At 44.7% G+C, this 21,194-nt stretch overlaps 1 protein-coding gene across 1 annotated transcript in view; it reads right to left on the minus strand.

Moving 5' to 3' along the window:
• The window catches only part of myo1f (myosin IF), a 173,686-nt gene that overhangs the window by 5,958 nt on the left and 146,534 nt on the right, over positions 1 to 21,194 (minus strand). Inside the window, exons 19-25 of the mRNA XM_041205394.1 lie at positions 17,433 to 17,577; positions 16,954 to 17,068; positions 15,455 to 15,624; positions 10,221 to 10,366; positions 7,793 to 7,939; positions 4,119 to 4,267; positions 834 to 914 (exon numbers count right to left, since the gene is read on the minus strand). Of these exons, the coding sequence (XP_041061328.1) occupies positions 834 to 914; positions 4,119 to 4,267; positions 7,793 to 7,939; positions 10,221 to 10,366; positions 15,455 to 15,624; positions 16,954 to 17,068; positions 17,433 to 17,577 (953 nt within the window). The remainder of the gene's footprint in view (positions 1 to 833; positions 915 to 4,118; positions 4,268 to 7,792; positions 7,940 to 10,220; positions 10,367 to 15,454; positions 15,625 to 16,953; positions 17,069 to 17,432; positions 17,578 to 21,194) is intronic.

A 21,194-nucleotide genomic window follows, 5' to 3' on the forward strand; every position in this document is an offset into this window, starting at 1 on the left:
TGTCCTTGCCCTTCTAGATGGTAATCGTCATGGGTGTGGAAGGTGCTGTCTAAGGAGCCTTGGTGAATTCTTGCAGATCATCTTGTAGATGGTACACATTGCTGCCACTGTGTGTCGGTGGTAGAGGGAGCAAATGTTTGTGAATGTGGTGCCAATCAAGTGGGCTGCTTGTCCTGGACGGTGTCAAGCTTCTTGAGTGTTGTGGGAGCTGCACTCATCCAGGCAACTGGGGAATATTCCATCATACTCCTGACTTGTGCCTTGTAGATGGTGGACAGGCTTTGGGGAGTCAGGAGGTGAGTTACTTGCTGCAGGATTCCTAGCCTCTGACCTGCCCTTTGTAGCCACAATATTTATATGGCTAGTCCAGTTCAGTTTCTGGCCAATGGTAACCCCCAGGATATTGATAGTGGGGGACTCAGTGATGGTAATGCCATTGAACATCAAGGGCGATGGTTGGGCTCTCTGTTGTTGGAGATGGTCATTGCCTGACACTTGTGTGGCACAAATGTTACTTGTCGCTTGTCAGCCCAAGCCTGGATATTATTCAGAGTTTGCTGCATTTGGACATGTATTTGTAAGCAGTGCCCCTGCTATTAACATCAGTAGATTTCAGTAGTGATGCTTCTTGTTCCTCTTGGCTGGAAGATTTCCTATGTTCAGTTTTTAGCAGAATCACAAACACCACTACATAGAATCACTTTATCATTTTGTAACAAACAGAGGAAATATTTGGCAGATGCCACTTATTTGTCACCATGAAAAGCTCGAAGAAGCTGTCTGCATTTGTTTCATTTATTTACATACATTGATTCTTTTTCACTACTTGTTACCTGATGGCGGTGGTGGGGCAGATCTACTTGGATGATGTTTTTTAAACCCACTGCTGTTTACAACACCTTTTCTTGTTGGCTCTGCCACAAATGAGAGAAAGAAAATGTTAGGGTCTCACAGCACAGAGAGTATATGGCCACTTACTATATGGTGTCAGCTGCTTAGTTATTATACAGTGCAAAGTATTCTGTCAGTATATTTCCACTTTATAAGGAAGCATTATTGGAAACATGTAAGAAGCTATGTCATTTAAGGGAAGATGCATTTATAACAATTTGTGTGTGTGTGGGAACAGCGAAGGGCTGGAAAATTGAATAGTTGTAGGTCATGAAAGGACAGTGTGCAAGCAGGGTGAATGAAATAGAGATTTTTGGATTAACAAATGCACCTGCTAATCACAATTTCTGATACATGGAAACCATGGATAAATTCTGCTTGAAATATACCCAACGTGGTGTAATAATCAATTGTAAATGATAACTGTAAATATTCAGTTACATTGATCGATTGGAGAAGTTGGGACTGTTTTCCTTGTAAAAGAGAAGGTTGAGGGGAAATTTGGTAGAGAAATTCAAAATCATGAGGAATCAGGACAGAGTAGATACGCAAAATGTGTTCTCAATTGTGGAAGGATCGAGAATGAAAGGGCATAGATTTAAAATAATTGGCAAAAGAAACAATGGTGACATGAAAGGAAACTGTTTTACGCAGTGAGGGATTAAGGTCTGGAAGGTGTTGCCTGTGTGGTGGGGGCAGGTTCAATCGAGGTACTCAAGAGGGAATTGGATTATTAACTGAAAAGGAAGAATGTGCAGGGTTACAGGGAGAAGCAGGGGAATGGCAGTAGGTGAATTGCTCAATTGGAGAGCAGCACAGACATGATGGACTGCATGGCCCCTTTCTCTGCTGTAACAATTCCATGATTCCTGTCATCATCTCCCACCTCCAACCCTCGACCAGATCTAGGTGGGAGCAGTGGACTCAAAGAAATTTGTATACTAAATGAGAAAACAAGCTAACAAACATTACTGATCTTTGATCAAAAAGGACCACTTAAGAGATATATCCATAAGACATGAACAAGAACAACTTATAATTACATCTTGCTTTTAATATTGTAAAACTTCCCAATGCATTTCATGTTTCATACACTGGTGGTATGGTTGCTGGTTTCTGGTATGCGTGGTCTATCTAATCTAGAGAGACTGTCGTCTCACTCTGGCAGTTAATTCAAACTGGTTTATTAGCACCATATATAAGAAAGGTTACAGAGTAGGCATGTCTCTCATGAGTGCAGGCTGTTCCTTCATCTCTCCTGAGCATCCAGCACATGACATCCAGCCGATGTCACTGTTACATTATGGTCTATAACTCATTACCATAGCCAATCATTAACCCGTTAGACTACACTTCACAGAAGTGTTATCATTAAAAAAATGACATTGAGCTGCATAAGCAGATGTTAAGACAGGTGACCAAAAACTTGGCCAATGAAGTAGGTTTTAAGGAGTGTCATAAAGGAGGAGAAAGAGATGGGGCGTTGAAGAGATTTAGCTAGGGACTTATAGAACTTAGGGCCTAGGCAGCCAAAGGCAAGGCCACCAATGGTTGTGAAGAAAATTGGGGAGCACAGAGATCTCAGAATTTTAGGGTTGGAGGAGGTTACAGCATTAGGATGGGGTGAAGCCATGAAAGAATTTGAAAGCAGGGATCAGCTTTAAATATTGAATATTATTAATGTAGGCATACTGCTGCTCTGAATTTGTATTTTCGTACGTATGTAAGTTTTGCTGGCCCAGGTCAATGTAGGTCAGTGAGCACAGAGGTGATGGGTGAACTGGATTTGGTGGGAGTTAGAATGTGGAGGCATTTGATGACCTTAAATTTATGGAGGGTGGAAGATGGGATGTCAGCCAGGGAACATGAAAATAGTTTAGTCTGAAGGTAACAATGGCATGGAAGAGGGTTTCAGCTGAGGCAGGCGCAGAGATGGGCCATGTTACAAAGGTGGGACTAGGCAAAGTTGGTGATGGAGTGGACATGGAGTCGGAAATTCATCTCAGGTCAAATATGACACCGAGTCTGCAAATGCTCTGATTCAGCCTCAGACAGTGGCCAGGAAGAGGGATGAAGCCAGTGGCAAGGGAATAGAGTTTGTGAGGGTGATCGGAGACAATGGGACCAAGTTTAGCTCTGTGTAAGAGGCTGGGTTTTGAATGAGTTAAAATTTCACTCAATTTGCCTTCCCAATATTTAACTGGAGGAAATTTCTGCTCATCAGTGCTGGATGTTAAAAAGAAATGTGGTAAATCAATGGCAGTGGAGGGGTTGAGGGAGGTGGTGATGCAGTACAGCTACATGCCGTCGGCCTACATGTGAAAATTGACACTGTATTTTCAGATGATGCCACTGAGGGGCAGCATTTACATGAGAAATAGAAAGGGGGCAAGGATCAATCCATGGGGACTCCAGAGGTAACAATGCAGGACGGGGAACAGAAGCCACTGCAATTGATACTCTAGCTTTAACAGGATGGATGGGAATAGAACCAGGCAAGGACAGCCCCATCCAGCTGTACAGCAGAGGAAAGGTCTTGGGAGGAAGGTCCTGTTGTCAATAGTGTTAAAGGTTGCAGACAGGTTGAGGGGGGAAGAGACTGCCATTGTCCCAATCACATAGCATGTACTTTCTAATTTTGATAAGGGACCTTTCAGAGCTATGGCAAGGGTGGAAACCTGACTGAAGGGGTTCAGGAATGGAGTGGTGCGAAAAAGGTGGACAGGAATTTGAGTGACAGCAACATTTTCAAGGTCTTTGGAGGGGAAAGGGAGATTGGAAATGGGGTAGTAATTTGCAAAAACAGGGCATCAAGGATAGGTTTTTAGAGGAAGTGGTGGTGACAGTAGATTTGAAGCAGAAAAGGTCAGCACTTGAGAAGAGCTAACAAAGTTATACATGAAGTTTGGCAGCACAGTACCCATTTATTCATTGTTTATTATTTTATATGATAGGGAGAATGACTATTCATAGCGTAAATATAAATATTAACACATAGTCCACATGCTCTGATCAGTTGGCCTACCGTACACCCACATCTTCAGGACTCTAAATTTGAAAAGATTGCCATAAGCAATTTATTAGTTGTTTAATGCAGCAAGCTCCACAGTTACTGGAACAGCCCTCTCTCTCTCAATCAATTGTCAACCCTGTTTGGAAACTTTAGGACACATAACAAACAGCTCTTTTTAATGGTACTTTATAAGGTATCATGCAGCACCACTTACTTGAATTCTTGGGTAAACCATCTCCAATACTAATGTTAAGTGTCTTTCCTGCAGGTTTAAGCACAATCATCTCCCCCTGGCCTCTGCTGAAGACCAGATTTCGAGTGCCACCTCCTCCCCATCCTTCCTTTTTGATTTTGAATTGTATGCTGTTAAATGCAACCAAAAATCAAATGAAGCTCCATAATTAAAAACAGCAGGAAATAATCATTCCCCAAAATTATCAGTACTTGGAATGACGAGCTTTGCATCACCGACTAAACACACAGGTTACTACCTAAGGGAAAAAAACAACAGCCCTTAACCTCTAGTGCTTTGGGAGATGTTACTGCAGAGTGCAATGGAAGTGGATAGGCAGGAATTTGGCTGGCCTCCAAAAAAGAGGCACCAGAGTACAAAAGCAAAGAAACTGTGATGAACATTTGTAAAATTCTGCTTCGGCCTCAACTGGAGTACTGAACCCAATTTCAGGCATCCCACCTTAGGAAGGATGAGGAGGCTTTAGAGAAGGTGCATAGAAGATTTATGAGAATGGTTCCAGGTGTGAGGAATATCAGCTATGTTGATAAATTGGAGAAGCTGAGTTCTCCGTAGGGAAGAGATAGTAGTGTCCAAAATCATGACGGGTCTCAGTAGAGAAGGCAGAATTTCCCCTGAATTGCACGAAGTGCGGTGGCAGGTGTGAAAAAAGACATTTTTCTCACTTGCCGCAAGGGTGGAGTTTTGTGCTATATCAGCTGCTTCTCTCTGCATTAATTGCACTGGAAACACACTGGCAGGCAGCCTCTGACTTGCCCACCACGCTGTTACCTCTATTGGCTCACTCCAGGTGCCATATCTAACTGCAGCCGTGCACACACAGTTCTCAATGCTTGCAGCCCAGGACTGCTCCAGTGAAGACATGGCCCCGAAAGCCAAGAACAGTTCATTGACCCCGTCCCTCAAATGCCTTTTGGAGGCTCGCCATGATGTCCTCCACCCCCGCTCTGGCCACAGGAGATCCAGCAATTTCACCACTCTGGAGGCGGTGGCAGTGGACAGAAGAGGTTGGCCACCCAGTGCAGAAAGAGGATGAATGCTCTCATCCGTGCCACCAGGGTAAGGCAACAACCTCATCACTCTAAACTCACACACTCACAAGGCCAGCACCCATTCACTGGCATCTCACTCACAACCAGCTCAGGGGACATCACCACTCACTCTCTCACACGCACCCTCACATCTCCATCTGGCCTCATCCCCTCTGGACACTACCTTCTCAGCTCTCACCATCTTGGGGCCACTTACGCAGATCAACATGTGCCCTCACACACACCCTGGGATACCCCTCTTCCCCAAGCAAGCCCTAGCCCTGTAGCCATTGAAAAGCCACTCCTGCCTTAACGATGGTCTAGCTGGTAGAGAACTGCCCCTGAGCGCCCCCCCCCCCGAAAAGAGATGTAATGTTGTCTGCGAAGCCTGGCTGACAACTGCGAGTGCTGCCCAAAGCAAGGCAGGCAAACGAACGTCGAAGTCCTGAGTGAAGTGCAGGTCACCACACCCGTCGCTTACGTACTGTTGTGAAACATGTTGGCATGCAATCACACCGACGTGAGCTCATAATCCAGCATGGGGGCTATGATTCTGGCGAGCAGGGTTCACAATGAGATGCTAAAGGATTGAAATTAGGTTCCTGATGTGCGGGCAGTGGGAAACGAGGCCCCGCTATTGATGAGTGGAACGGACGATCGCAAGCTGGTTTTACAATGACATGAAACCGATTTTTGTCATCCCCCGATATTTTCTGCTCCTGCCCGGTATGACGCCCATTGCAAACGGGAGCCGAAAATCTCGGCCAGAGAAACTGTTACCATTGGCAGGAGGGTCAAGAACCAGAGGGCACTGATTTGAGGTGGATGGCAAAAGAACCAAAGGCGATAAGAGGAAAATCCTATTTATACAATGAGTGGTTAGGATCTGGAATTCACTACCTGAGAGTTTGATGGAGTAGACACAATAGAGGCTTTCAAAAGGGAATTGGATAAAGAACTGAAGAGAAAGAATTTGCAGGGCTACGGGGAGATGTTAGAGAGTGAAACTAACTGATTTGCTCTTGAAGAGAGCTGGCACAGACATGACTAGCTAAGTGGCCTCCTTCTGTGTTGCTTCTATAATTCCATGTGCACCATCCATCGTGAATATTCCCAACTTCCTCTGTACATTGTTCCTTTAAATACAGATGGGATCATGTCATGCAAATGTTCAACATAGCCATTTTGCAGTTTGGGGATCCAAAACCCAGAAACCAAAATTAATTATTTCAATCTGTTTGGATCACAGATTCTGATCAGCTGAGTTGACTTCCGCTTTTCATCCACGAATCTCACTCCCTTCTTTCACTTGGAAGTCACCTTCAGGTTGATATTGGGGCCAATATTTCCATAGATTAGTTTCGAATTTTTAGGCAGGATTTTTAGTTCGGTGGGCCTCCACGATCAGTGGGTCTGCGAGCAGCCGGGGAATGGGCTGCTGGCTACGATGGGCCCCTGACTGCGATTTCACGCTGGCTGGCCAATTAATGGTCAGCCAGCATGAAAGGCGCATTGAAATGGTCAGCACTGCTGGGGTGAGGGCAGGAGGAGGGCGGGAACTGGAGTTAGAGTGGGTGCGGGGGAGTGCGGAAAGAAAGTTCCCTGAAGGCTGAGAGCTGCCTCAGGGAGCTGAAGAATCCAAAAGCAATAAATAAAGATTTTAAAATGCCAAAAAAAATGTCCACGCACCAGAATTAGTCACCTGCACATATGGATGATGAAAATTCTGTTCAAATATTTTTTTTCATTAAAATCAGAAACCTCCTACTATCCTTGGATGAGGTTTCCTCAAAAAGGCAAAGGCTGCCTGGCCAATTCGCCCGCCCACCAAGCGTAACGTTTGACGGGCAACGAAAAATCTCCATCAACTATAACGTTAATGGCCTTAATAGGCCTCTTGATTGTCGGCGGGCGTGTTGCCGACTCTAGCGCATGCCCACCGACTGAAATATCGCGCGAGTGCACAATGACTTCGGGATGCTCACCCGATGTCATCATGCGCCATTTCACGCTTGAGCGGTTCGGTCATGCGCTCTAATGCCAAGCGAAAAATTCTGCCCATGGAGTAAACCTGACCGACTCATACACTATGCATGGTGAAACCCTAAGGTTACATTTTTTTGTTTTATTTCAGATTACCAGCGTAAACACCAGCATGCTGGTTGGTTGAATGACTTGTTTCTGTGCTGTAATTTTTACACTCATTTATAAAACCCTAGAGGACAGGCGATGAAAAACAGAACTCAAGTTGACTCTGTGCTACTGCCATGGACTTAATAGCACAGGGGTGTAGAGCATCAGAGGGGCAGAGGGGAGATCCTTCTAAGGGGGCTGCAGAATGTCTACAGAGGGACAGGTTGTGTTTAGTTCAGAGCTGGATGAATGGTGCATGGGGAAGGGGGAGAAAATATAAAAATGATGAGGCATCTATTAAACTATTAAACTTGAACAACTGTAGCAATAAGAGTCTAGAAGTGCTTGTTGTATGAAATTCATTATCATAGCAGAAAAGGTGATATTATATCCTATTATCATAGTCATTTGTAGCCTGAAATATCTTACCACAAGGCCAAAGAAGGAAAAACAAACAAAGTGCTTTCTTACGAGTCACTGAAATTGAGCCTTAATTTCTGATGTGTTAACTCTTCAGTTCGTTTGCACAGAAGACTAATAAATTCGGTCTTAAAAACGGACTCCAGGAGACTGTCGTACTCTGACTCGTGCAGGACCACAAAATCATCTTGCCTGGTGCTAAAACAAAACCAGAAGACAAACGTTATCTCATTTACAATCTCTCTGAGGTGTAATTGTCACAGGTACATGAAATAGGAGATCTGAAACTGTGAATCTAAAATACTAATTGACAATCAATAAGTATCATAAACAATTAGAATTTAAAGAAAATATTTTAAACACATAATTCAAATAATTAATTTAATTAATAAAATAAATAACAAATAATTAAACAAAATCATTTAAACAAATTTAAACAAAGTTGAGAGCTTTATCATTTCCGAGCTGTCTAGGTTTCGAAAGCTGAAATTTGATTTGGTCCATCTAAGGTCAGTATGGGTCTAAGACCAAAGTGTAAAACTGTTCTCAGATTTGGTGACTACACAAGGATTTGTTAGCCTGATGAAGGAGTTAAGATTGCACAGTCTATACACTGGTGGGAGGGGGATTGGCTCACAGTCTGGACTTGGGTCCATTGTCAAAGATCTGTGAATGAAGGTCTGCATTACCTCTGAGCCATGGTATGCCAGAACTAGACCATCACAGGGTAGAAAGTAGCCAGCAACATCATCCTTCAGCCTCAAGGACAGTTTAAAAATGCACAGATTGTGACACCTACATCAAACTAATTTTAAAGAGGAAGTCAATTTTATGACTTTATTGTAAGTCCTCCAGTAGATAAACATTAGTTATATGTGGGTTCATTCATTTAAACAGACTCCTTTCTTAGCTGACATGATATTCTCAATAATTTTATCAAGCTAAACAATTGACGTGCCCACAGCTGTGGGAGGTCAGGAGCTTCCAGCCTTTCTGGCTCAAGCCCACACATGAAGAGGATCCACTTTGGTTGGATTAGTGGAAAGCTGCAGGTACCGATATGACTGTACCCTCAGCATCTTCAGAAAGGGAAGGGGAAGGCCAGAGATTGGCTTTGAAAAACTGTTATCTCTTGTGATGTCAATTAACATCAACGGGCTATATGTGATGTTGTTTTTGTGGGGCGGAATCTTGTCAGGGTGATGGGGGCAGCTGGATAGAAAGATCCCCTTGTCGCCTCTTTTCAGGAATGCTCGCCTAGAGTTACCAACTGTGATTAAGTATAGTCTTGGAGGTTTCATCACATGACTTGCCTCCAAGCTCCATTCATCAGCCAACACATCCATCCGTGTGACGTACTGCTTTCCTACGCCAATTAGAAAGCAAATATTCTAATTACCCAAGTGGATGATGGGTGACTGTCAGCTAAATAGCCTAAATGTTCAAAGAAAATTAAAATTTTTCTCCAAAGTTGCACACAGCAGTGTCCTGGAGATTGATCTTCAATTCCTGGAGACTCCAAGCCAATCCTGGAAGCTTGGCAATCCCTATGCCCGCTGCATCTTGTGCCAATCAGCCACTTAACAGGTCAGCACTGAGCCCTCCTCCCGGGGATCAAGGACCCTGGGGGGTGGGGGTATAGGTCACCGAGAGCTGCCGGCCAATCAGAGTCTGTCAGCTCTTCTGTAAGTAGCAGTGCCACTGAGGAGGCGGTGCTGCAGCCGGTACTATGTGCAACTGAGGCCTTGGATCGAGGAGAGACCCAGGAAAAAGAAAAGGAGGCTGCAGGGTGGAATTTGTGGGTGGTTAAATGTTCCGCATCATCAAACTTGCCACAGGGGAAGGCACAAGGGCTGGGAATTTCTGGCTCCCTCCCTGGTGGCGAGACTGCCGCAGGCGATACAACGGCCCAGACAAAAGCCCATTGACTTTTGGCAGAACTGGACGATCCTGGTGGTGGGTGGGGCTGATAATTCCTGCCCAAGGTTACGCCCATAGTTTAGATCTGTGGTCACATACTGCACAATTTTCATACACTAGGAATATAAGGGCTCTTTTGGTAACTGATCATAAAAAAAATTTAAAAATCAAATATTAGTAAGTAATTATTATGAAAGAAGTATGCTAAGGAGATTCCATGATGTACACTGGGAGGGAAGCACAATGGGATTAATTTTGAATGTGCGCAATAGCGCAAAACACAGTGATATTGGATCAGTCATCCATAATACATTTCTCCCATCAGGTGGGTTTCCCTTGGTTATAATTCACTGAGGACAAGATAGTCTAATGACAGCAACTATAAAGAAACAGGAAACCACCTGAGCTACTCTTTCCTAGTAAAGGATCAAGAATCTCACGTGTGAGACTTGAGTTTTGACCCGCCCAAGGCAGTACACCATGGAAAGTCTAAGCGATGTTTGCAAAGGATTTTAAACAGAAAAGCAAACATGTAAGCACAAAAACAAAATTACTGTACCTCATAGAAATAGCAGTAATGCTCTGAATTTCAATCTTTCTTTTTAGGATCTCCTTGATTTGACCCTTTTCAGGCCCCTTTTTAATCTTTTCTCGACCAATTAGATAAATGTGCTTTGAGGATAGTATAAGATCACGCTTTATACCCTGAAAAATTGGATATGATATACAACCCATTATTTTATACAGAAATGATACAGTGAATACTGTGGTGATGTAATAAGTCATTGTATGGATGCAATACACAGGATCTACACACTGCTAGTACAAATGGTACAACACTTCCGTCAGTCTGCAAGGTCTCACTAAAACATTGAATATAATGTTCTATTATCGGTTTATACAGGTTATTATAGGTTTTCAAGCAACTATAAATTATTATTGTAATATAAAAGCAAAATTCTGCAGATGCTGGAAACTGAAACAAAAAGAGAAAATGCTGGAAAAACTCAGCCGGTCTCACAGCATCTGTGGAGAGGGAGAGAAAAAAGAGTTAACGTTTTGAATCCTTATGACTCTCCTGCAGAGCTAAAGAGAAGTAAAAATGTAATGAAATTTATACTGTTTAAAGGGGGTGGAGCAGGTGAAGCTGGATAGAAGGCCAGCGATAGATGGAGGCAAAGGAGACATTGCCAGAGATGTCATGGCCAAAAGGACAAAGGGGTGTTAATGGTAGTGGTATTGGCTAAAGGAGGTGCTGATGGTGGCATTAAGGTCAGAAAGCAGAATATGGTAATAGCAGGACAAAGGTAAGCACTCTAGAAAGAGCAGCATGAACAAGTGACAGATGGTCCTTGGGGCTGGGGTGGGGGGAGGGGGTGGTGGTGGGAAAAAAGATTGATAAAAGTTGGGGATAAACAATGAATAAAAATGAAAATAAATAAAGATAAAAATAAGTGGATAAAAATTAAAAGAATGAAAAAATAAAAATGAAAAAATGAAAATGAATATTGAACAAAGGGGATAAAAGGGGGTGAGGATGGAGGAGAGAGTTCATGGTCTGAAGTTGTTGAACTCAGTGTTAAATACGGAAGGCTGTAAAGTGCCTAGTCGGAAGCTGAGGTGCTGTTCCTCCAGTATGCGTTGGGCTTCACTGGAACGTTGCAGCAGGCCAAGGATGGACATGTGGCCATGAGAGCAGGGTGGTGTGTTGAAGTGACAAGTGACAGGAAGGTCTGGGTTATGCTTGTGGACAGACCGAAGGTGTTCCGCAAAGCGGTCACCCAGTCTGCGTTTGGTCTCTCCAATGTAGAGGAAACTGCACTGGGAGCAGGGAATGCAGTAGACTAAATTGAAGGAGGTGCAAGTGAAGCGCTGTTTCACCTGAAAGGAGTGTTTGGGCTCTTGGATGATGAGGAGGGAGGAAGTAAAGGGGCAGGTGTTGCATCTTCTACCATTGCATGGGAAGATGCCATAGGAGGGAGATGAGGTGTTGGGGGTGATGGAGGAGTGGACCACAGTGTCCCAGAGGAACAGTCCCTATGGAATGCCAACAGTGGGGGGGGGGTTTGTGTGGAGGTGAAGGGAAGATGTGTTTGGTGGTGGCATCATGCTGGAGTTGGCAGAAATGGCGGAGGATGATGCTTTGAATGTGGAGGCTGGGGGGGTGAAAAGTGAGGGCAAGGGGGACCCTATCATGGTGAGGGCAGAGGTGCAGGAGATGGGGGAGGGCCCTGTCAACCATAGTGGGTGGGAAACCTCGGTTACGGAAGAAGGGAGACTTGTCAGAAGTGCCGTACTGGAAAGTGGCATCATTGGAACAGATGCGACAGAGGCGAAGGAACGGAGAGAATGGGATGGGGTCCTTACAGGGAGCAGGGCGTGAGGAGCTGTAGTCGAGGGAGCTGTGGGACACGGTTGAGGGCCCTGTCAACCACAGTGGGTGGGAAGCCTTGGTTAAGGAAGAAGGTAGACTTGTCAGAAGTGCCGTACTGGAAAGTGGCATCTGATGTGACGGAGGGGAAGGAACTGAGAGAATAGGATGGAGTCCTTACACGAAGTGGGGTGTGAGGAGCTGTAGTCGAAGTAGCTTGGGAGTGGGTGGGCTTGTAGTTAATATTGGTGGACAGTCTATCACCAGAAATTGAGACAGAGAGGTCAAGGAAGGGGAGGGGAGTGTCAGAGATGGACCATGTGAAGGTGATAGAGGAGTGGAAATTGGAAGCAAAATTGATACATTTTTCCAGGCCCAGACAAAAGCATGAAGCAGCACTGAAACAGTCATCAATGTATCGAAAAAAAGAGTTGTGGGAGAGGGCCTGAGTAGGAACGGAACAAGGAATGTTCCACATACCCCATAAAGAGACAGGCATAACTTGGACCCATGAGGGTACCCATTGCCACACCTTTTATTTAGAGGGAGTGAGACAAGTTTAAGGAGAAATTGTTCAGTGAGAGAACAAGTTCAGCCAGATGGAGGAATGGTGGTGGATGGGGATTATTCAGGCCTTGTTCAAGGAAGAAGCGGTGAGACCTCAGACCATCCTGGTGGGGGATGGAGGTGTAGAGGGATTGGATGTCCATGGTGAAGAGGAGGCGGTTAGGATCAGGGAACTGGAAATTGTCATATCAACGTCATATCAACAATTTCTAACCAGCACCCCTTGATGTTCAATGGCATTACCATCACTGAATCCCCTGGGGGGTTACCATTGAGTAGAAACTGAACTGGACTTGCCACATAAATACTGTGGCTACAAAAGCAGGTCAGAGACTAGGAATCGTGCGACGAGTAACTCACCTCCTGACTCCCCAAAGCCTGTCCACCATCTACAAGGCAGAAGTCAGGAGTCTGATGGAATACACTTGCCTGGATGAGTGCAGCCCCCACAACACTCAAGAAGCTTAACACCATTCAGGACAAAGCAGCCCACTTGATTGGCACCACATCCACAAACATTCACTCCCTCCATCACCGACGCACAGTAGCAGCAGTGTGTACCATCTACAAGATGCACTGCAGGAATTCACCAATGCTCCTTCGACAGCACCTTCCAAACCCACGACCACTACCATCTAGAAGGACAAGGGCAGCAGATAGATGGGAACACCACCACCTGGAAGTTCCCCTCCAAGCCACTCACCATCCTGACTTGGAAATATATCATTGTTCTTTCACTGTTGCTGGGTTAAAATCCTGGAATTCCCTCCCTAACAGCACTGTTGATGTACCTACACCATATAGACTGCAGCAGTTCAAGAAGGCAGCTCACCACCACCTTCTCAAGAGCAACTAGGGATGGGCAAGAAATGCTGGCCCAGCCAATGAAGCCCACATCCCATGAATGAATAAAACAAGAAATCAGAGTCCCCTCCTGTCCACTCCTGTCTTCATGTGGAATCATGGATGTGAATCCGACCTGATATACTACAAGCAATGTTTCCACTCTGCAAGACAATCAGAATTAAAATCTGCAAGATCCCATATTAAATGTGTTACAAAATTGGTGTGGTATTAATGGAGTAGTGCATAACACTTTCCATTTTCTAGATCTCATTCTCTTTTGTATAGCTGCAATTTTCCTCCCTGTCCACATCTGGGTGCAGATGAAGTAGAGTGCCTGACTTTACCTGAATCTGTAGGGTTAGGTCATTTCAATTGGGCCAGTGTACCATTTGGTGCAGGCCTGCTCCTTGGTAGGGCCTTGTGCCTGTAAATGGGGACAAAAATCCAGTTGCCATTGCAGGTATGAGGGATAATAGTTGTCAGTTTCAGGGTCTACTGACTACTCTCCCAGACCAACACCCAGACTGCCCTCAGCATCTGCCCTCCTACTAACTCCATAGAAGGAAATTTAGCTGGACTGCAGGTAGCATCCAGGCTGTACCCAGATCCTCCAATCTGAGCAGGATTGAAGGCTTGATTCTTCTAGCTCCTAATTCAAATGGGCGTTGGAGAACCAACTGGAAAATAAGATCAGAAGCCCCAGTAAGAGCTTTCCACCTCATTTATTTGGCTGCCTCATACTCATGCCTGTTCAAAGTGCAAGCATTTTACCCTCAATCTGCAGAGTATCTGTTCTTGGGATGTGAGCATTGCTGGCAAGGCCAACATTTATTGCCCATCCCTAATTACCTTGAGAAGGTGGTGGTGAGCAGGCATGAGGGATAATGGTTGTCAGTTTCAGGGTCTACTGACTACTCTCCCAGACTAACACCCAGACTGCCCTCAGCATCTGCCCTCCTACTAACTCCATAGAAGGAAATTCCTGCATGAACCGCTGCAGTCCATGTGGTGTACGTATACCCACAGTGCTGTTAGGAAGGGAATTCCAGGTTTTTGACCCAGTGACAGTGAAGGAATGGCGATATAATACAAGTCAAGATGGTAAGTGCCTTGAAGGGGAACCTGCAGGTGATGTTATTCACATATGTCTGCCGCCACGTCCTTTTAGATGTTAGATGCTGTGGGTTTGGAAGGTGCGGCCAAAGGAAATTTGGCAAGTTGCTGTGCATTTTGTAGATATTATACATTTCTGCCAATGTTTAAGGTGGTGGATGGGGTGCGAATCAAGTAGGCTGCTTTGTTCTGGGCGGTTTGTACTTCTGGGGGGTTGTTGGAGCTGCACTCAGGCAAATGGAAAGCATTCCATCACACTCCTGACTTGTGCCTTGTAGCTGGTGAGCAGGCTTTGGGGAGTCAGGAAGTGAGTTACTCACTGCAGAATTCCCAACCTCTGACCTATTCTTGCAGCCACAGCACTTATATGGCTGGTCGAGTTAAGTTTCTGGTCAATAGTCATTCTATGCTCCTTTCCCTCTCCTTTGAACATTCACCATGCACAAAACAGAGAAAAATCTGTGCTGATGTATAAAATCTTATAATAAGATAGTACTGCATTGAGGAGTGGACCTGATGTCGTAAACTCCAAGAGTGACGTTGGAGCTATCCTTTCAGATAAGCCGGGCCAGCCAATCATGTGACTCCTTGAGGTCATACAGCTGGATTAAAAATCAGTTATTAAAAACAACTCTAATTCCTAATGACATCATATAGCAATGTTTGCTGATCGTCGATATTTTTACTATCATAAACCATTTTTCTGAATCATAGCTTGGCAATGCCATTACTAATTATTTTAGGGAAACCTTGGTTCCTCCCATGGAGAACAATCTGGTTTCTCAGTGTGGATGGATGGGGAGAAGTAAATGAAAACAATGAGAGAAAAAGACTAAGCAAAAGGAACATGGACCTTTCTCTTTTCCGTTAGTTAAAATATAATTGTTAACCATTACCTTAAATCTTCTGTCAAACTTAGTGATAGAGTCTGCAAAATCTATCCTCTCCCGCTTCCCAAGAAACTGTCGTAGCTCTGGCCGGTCTTCTATGCCAAGATAGTCACCAACAAAGTTTCGGTTAATACTGTTCCTTCTTCTCTCTTTGAAGTTGTAAAGTATGCTGGAGGCTGGAGTAAACAACCAAAATTAGGATTTATGGTCATTTTGCAAAAATGAGAGACAGGCACCTCAGATCAGTGATAGAGCCTCTGTTTTCTTTCCATTTATGTCAATTATTTGTGTGTAAACACAAGGAGAATCATATTGAAGTGTGTTGATGATAACAAATTAGAAGCCATAGCGAAGCATGAGAAAGAATGAGAGGATTGCAAGAAGCCATAACAGATTGGCAGAGTGAACAGATGTAGTTTAAAACAGAACATGTGAAGTGTTACATTTTGCAAAAAAAGAATGGTGAAGGAATGTATAACTTAGAAGTTGGACAGGAGTTAATGATAGGTGGATGCTGGGATTTTTGTAAAACACTCAGATGGTTAGTTTTTTTATTCATTCATGGGATGCAGGCATCTCTGGCAAAGCTAGCACTTATTGCCCATCCCGATTTGCCCTTGAACTGCTGGGCCATTTCAGAGGGCAGTTAAGAATTAGCCACATTTCTGTGGGTATGGAGTCACATGTAGGCCAAAGCAGGTACAGACAGCAGATTTCCTTCCCTAAATGGCACTAGTAAACTAGAAGGGTTTTAATGACAATCAATGATAGTTTCATGGTCACCATTACTAAGACTAGCTTCAAATGCCAGATTTTAAAAAATTAATTGAATTTAAATTCCACCAGTTGCTGTGATGGGATTTGAACCCATGTCCCCAGAACATTAACCTGGGCCTCTGGATTACTAGGCCAGTGACAGTACCCGTACACCACCATCTCCTTATTTGCATAACTTTGATTAGACATCACTTAAGCTCAAGCTAAGTTACCTGTTACCTTATTCGAAGGGTAATGCAGGGGTTAATATTGATAACTTCTCTCTAGTTTATTTATATAATTTGTATTCCAAGTCACTGTGAGGGAAGGAAAACAAGTTATCTTATTTTCAAGGTTGAATGGGAATTAAGAATGGATGATTACAGGGGTTTCCTTCTAACACCACAGTCATGGTTCCTAAGTAAACTCTAGGTTGCATTGGGGAGGAAATTGGGACAGGCCATGGTACGGGCAGTAGGGGCTCCTAGCATTAATGTGGAGTCAGGACAAGAATTTCTACTCCTCCTGCCTCCACATCGAAGAAGAAAAACAATTTTATTTGGTGGCCTCCAGCGGTTCCATTCAGGGCTGCTGTAGATCTGGACCAACTATTCAAATCTTACATATATATTTATAAACTTAGAACTGTTTTAAGCTCGATTTAACAGGACCAAATCACCAACATTAGGCAAGCTCCCTCATCTCTATATACTATATACAAATTTGTTATAGTAATGTTAACATTTTACCTTCTTCTCTCATCTGTTCATACTTTCTTCGTGCAATGTACTTCCTCCATGCTTTTTGAATGGTTCTTGCAAATTTATCAAACTTTCGTTCTCTCATTTCTTCCAAAAGGAAGAGCTGGAATTTCAAAATATTGGATGATTAAAAGCTTAAATGAATGAAGGAAACCATTGACGGAACGAGTAGAAATAAAATGTGAAAACAAACATTGACATCACACAATGCTTAAAAGCATTCCTAATCAAACTGCGCATTCACTGCTAAAAATGTCATGACAGTCATAGACATAATAGCCACTTAGTCAACACTTCAGCAAAGGAGCCTTCCTGGTCTGAATGGAGAAATGATAAATCATGCAGTTGACTAGCTACTGAGTCATCAACAAAGCTTTGGTGATGTTTCATAAATAAATCTAGTTTGGAAAGCAAATCCTAACTAATAATTTAAACCAATATAAACTCAATCCACAGAAGTAATTTACCGATTCGGGATTCTTTATAAATACTTTGCTTTTCCCCATCTGGTACTGGTCAGCATCCATGTTGACAGAACGAAGCAGATGATGAGCCCCTTGGCGTTCATCGCCACGCCAATATGGCCAGGTCTCTGGTGTAAGGATAGCGTACCTTTAAACAAGCACAAATCACAGACAGCAGATATTTTAGCCCATTGAGAAGGTGCTCCACATATATCTATATCTATTAGAAACGTCTGACTTCTACATGCTCTTCCTATCTGCAAGATCTTACTTTTGATTGTAATTTTTTTTGCCACGCTTCCAATGTCAACCTGTTCATTTTTAACTTCTTAGGTTTAGATTTTCATTGCCAAATTGGGCACGCTGCCCTCATGCTCTCCCAAAAAATTTGGCATGATGATGTTGGGTCACCAACTCGGTGTCATCATGCTAGAATGGGATAATATGGAAGGCGCGCACACGTGAAATCGGCAGCCTGCCTTCCATTTTAAACAACTAACTAACAAGCAATTTAGCTTGTTAGCAAGGCAACCGACTGAGATTGTAACTGGCCCAATCCATTTTTCGCTAGGTGCACGGGAAGAACATTGGGAGTGAGTCATGCCAAGTTTGAGGAGGTGGTGTATGGGTGAATAAAAAGCGTTGCAAGCAGGTCTATGTCTGAGTTTAGCAGCAGAGTTTGCTTGTGCAGGTGGGAGCATTTGCAAGTGTTTTCCTTCATTGATTTAGTTCTCCGAGCCTTCTGTAAGGAGAGAGAAGGCTTGCAGACAGGGTTACAGTGATCAATGAGGACTCCAGTATAACATCCAGAACTCATTGTCCTCTATGGGCACAGTGCACTCTGGAGCAGGCTCCTCCTTCAATAAGGAGCAAAGGAGAAGGAGATAGAGAGGGGCAGCTGTTCAGGGAGAGATGTGTCTTGCGATACAGGCAGGTGAGGAACCTGCTGCTGCATGAGGGCCTGCACAACAGAGGCAACAATAGCAGACACCCAGAGGCAGAGATGACACTATCCTGTAACCAGCGTGTACAGGCCAAGGACGACATATCTGCAGATGTCAGAGTGCCAGCGCCTTAATTTGAATACAGCATCTCTCCAGGGAGACAGTTACCTCATTGTGTGATATGTTGGCTGTGAAGATAGCTTCCAAATTGTGTTGGTGGCCGCCCTATGCCTGTCCTTTTGAAGGTAACAGTGGCCTTCAATTTTTTTTGCCTCAGCCGGAGACTTTTGTGGCATCTCACAACTCACAGCCTATCATTGTATCAAGGTTATGACAGATGCAATCTTCAGGTGCATCAATGAATTCTTCACATTCAGTGCAGACAATGCCAGCCAAGTTGAGAGAGCAGGAGGCTCTGCATGCATTGCTGATTCCCCAAATTGCAAGTTGCAACCATGTGGCTATTGAAGCAACATTGAGGCAATGGAAGCTGTGACCATCAGCAGAGAATTCTGCAGGTGTATGCCAGCTATCCTGGCAGCAGTCACGGCTTCTACATACTCAAGCACTACTAGATTCCATGGATGTTTTGTCCAGAAGAACCGTTAGATTGCTGGCTTCTGAGAGAGAAGGGATACCTTCTCAAGAGATGGCTCAAAACCCCAGTAAAACATTCACGTACAGAGGTCTGCTTAAAATGAGATTTAGATGTTTGGACCGTGCTGTGCAATGTTCTCCTGCTCATGGCCAGGATATTTCCCTTGTCAGGCAGGCTCAGCAGGGGCAGATGGGAGCGGTCGGGACTGGACCACGATTTAAGGCCTACCCAACATGAAACACGTGCTGCAGTGCTCAGTGCTGCCTGTGTGTGTGGGGGAGTCAGGAGGGTGAGAGCACAAGTTCGCACATGCGCGCAGGTGCATGCTGGGAAAGCTCCCTGAGGCACAGGGCTGCCTCAGGGAGGTGAAGAGTTTTGAAAATTAAAAATCAAGATTTTCAAAATGTTAACAAACATGTCCCTGCTCATGTGACTCTGTCACATGTTAGAAATAGGCCTTTTAATTGTCGGCGGGAGCACTGCCGACTCCCACGCACAACCGCCAACCGAAATAGTGCGCGAGTGTGCAGTGACGTCGGGATGCTCGCCTGATGTCATTTTATGCACGAGCAGGTTGGGCACATGCCCACCCGCTCAGCGAAATATCTTGCCCCATATGTCACTCATTCTCGTAGTGTGCTGTGCGGTACCCAACCTGCTGCTCCAGAGAGGGGGCGCCCTGGCAGGGGGATGATGTAATAGAACGAGCTTCGTCCTCTGACAAAGGGGCTGAGGATGAGTCTGATGATGTTGAGAGTGAGCCATGCCAGGCAGCTGCAGAAGCCAGTGCACAGGAGGCTTTGGTTGCCAAAGAGATGGGGAACTCTCCTATTACGCAAAGATTTAACTCGTAATGTATAATTCACTCAACTATAACGTTTTTGCCATTCTCATCTCTTCTTGGTATCTCCCGTGTATCAGTACCAGGCCAGCTGTGCATGTGCCGATTGTGAGGCACCAAATGAGGCCATTCAGAGGGGCCCACTTGAACACAAGCTCCCTTGATAGCAGTGACTCAGTCAAAATCCAAACGAAGCCAATACACACATGAAACACAAGTGAAGCCGGAGCAGCAACAAAACATAACAAACATTTAATATAAGCAAAATATTAGCCAACAAACAAAAAACTACACTATCACCTTTGTGGACCCATGTGTGAATGCTGTGTTTTCTTAAATCTTTTACGGGAGCTATGGCGTGCTGCTCTCCCCTCACCACCAGCTGTGCTAGAGACAAGCTGCTGACCCTTATGCCCCTTTGCCTGGGATGACTGTCCTCTGGCCGCCATAGTCTGTGAGGGCCCCGGAGTCATGGAGGTCTCCTGCACAGTGGTAGAAATCCCATCTGTCGACATGGCACTCTGGGGCATTGGTGTCAATGGCAGAGGGGTGGAGGAGAGGCTGTCTCCATCGGAAGCGTCCTGAGAGGTGCCCCCTGATAGTGACAGCAGCGGCTCCTCCATTTTAGGCCTCCCAGCTTTCCTGGGTGGAACGAGGACCTGGCTGTGACTCCAGGCACCTTGCCTCCTCCCCCCCATCACCTTGGCACTGGGCACTGGTGCTCAGATACATGGGGATGGAATGCAGGCCAGAGCACATACCCAGTATACCATCAGTGGGGTGCTGGATTTGGCCCTTCATTACAGTCACCAGTCTACCAATGGAGGTAGCACCCACCGAGGTGCGTGTATCTGCGCTGATGCTAGGTGCTGCACAAGGATGTGATGGTGTACCCCCTGAGGCCTCCTCCTCCTCAGAGGTTAAAGTTGGTCCCTCGGGTCTGATAGCTGCAGCTGCCAAGGTTCACCTGCGGTGGAAACAAGCAAGGACTATGAAGGGCACCATCATCATTTGAGGTCACTTCACAGACACACTTCCTACACACACGCTCCCAGCATTGGAAAATGGTATTACGACCGGGATGGGAGGAGTGTGTGTATGATCTAGCCCCAGTACTCCGCAGGTCGTACCATTAAGTTAAAATTTTAATTTTCTCACCAAAATAGTCAATTGTCTATTTCCCCTACTGGCACCCAGAATAAATGAATCTTTAACTAGGCTTCTTTCAATAAACACAGAACAATCATTTCTTATAAAATGAAACTTATTTTTAACGAGTTGCAAGTACTGATTAACACACAATTGCTACCAGGTGTCCCTCCCTGAAGGGTCAGCCTCCCTCACCCCAACAAAGAAACCACCATAAAATCCAACCCCTAGGT

This window comes from Carcharodon carcharias, chromosome 14 (assembly GCF_017639515.1).
Source record: "Carcharodon carcharias isolate sCarCar2 chromosome 14, sCarCar2.pri, whole genome shotgun sequence".
In the NCBI taxonomy this organism is placed as follows: domain Eukaryota; kingdom Metazoa; phylum Chordata; class Chondrichthyes; order Lamniformes; family Lamnidae; genus Carcharodon; species Carcharodon carcharias.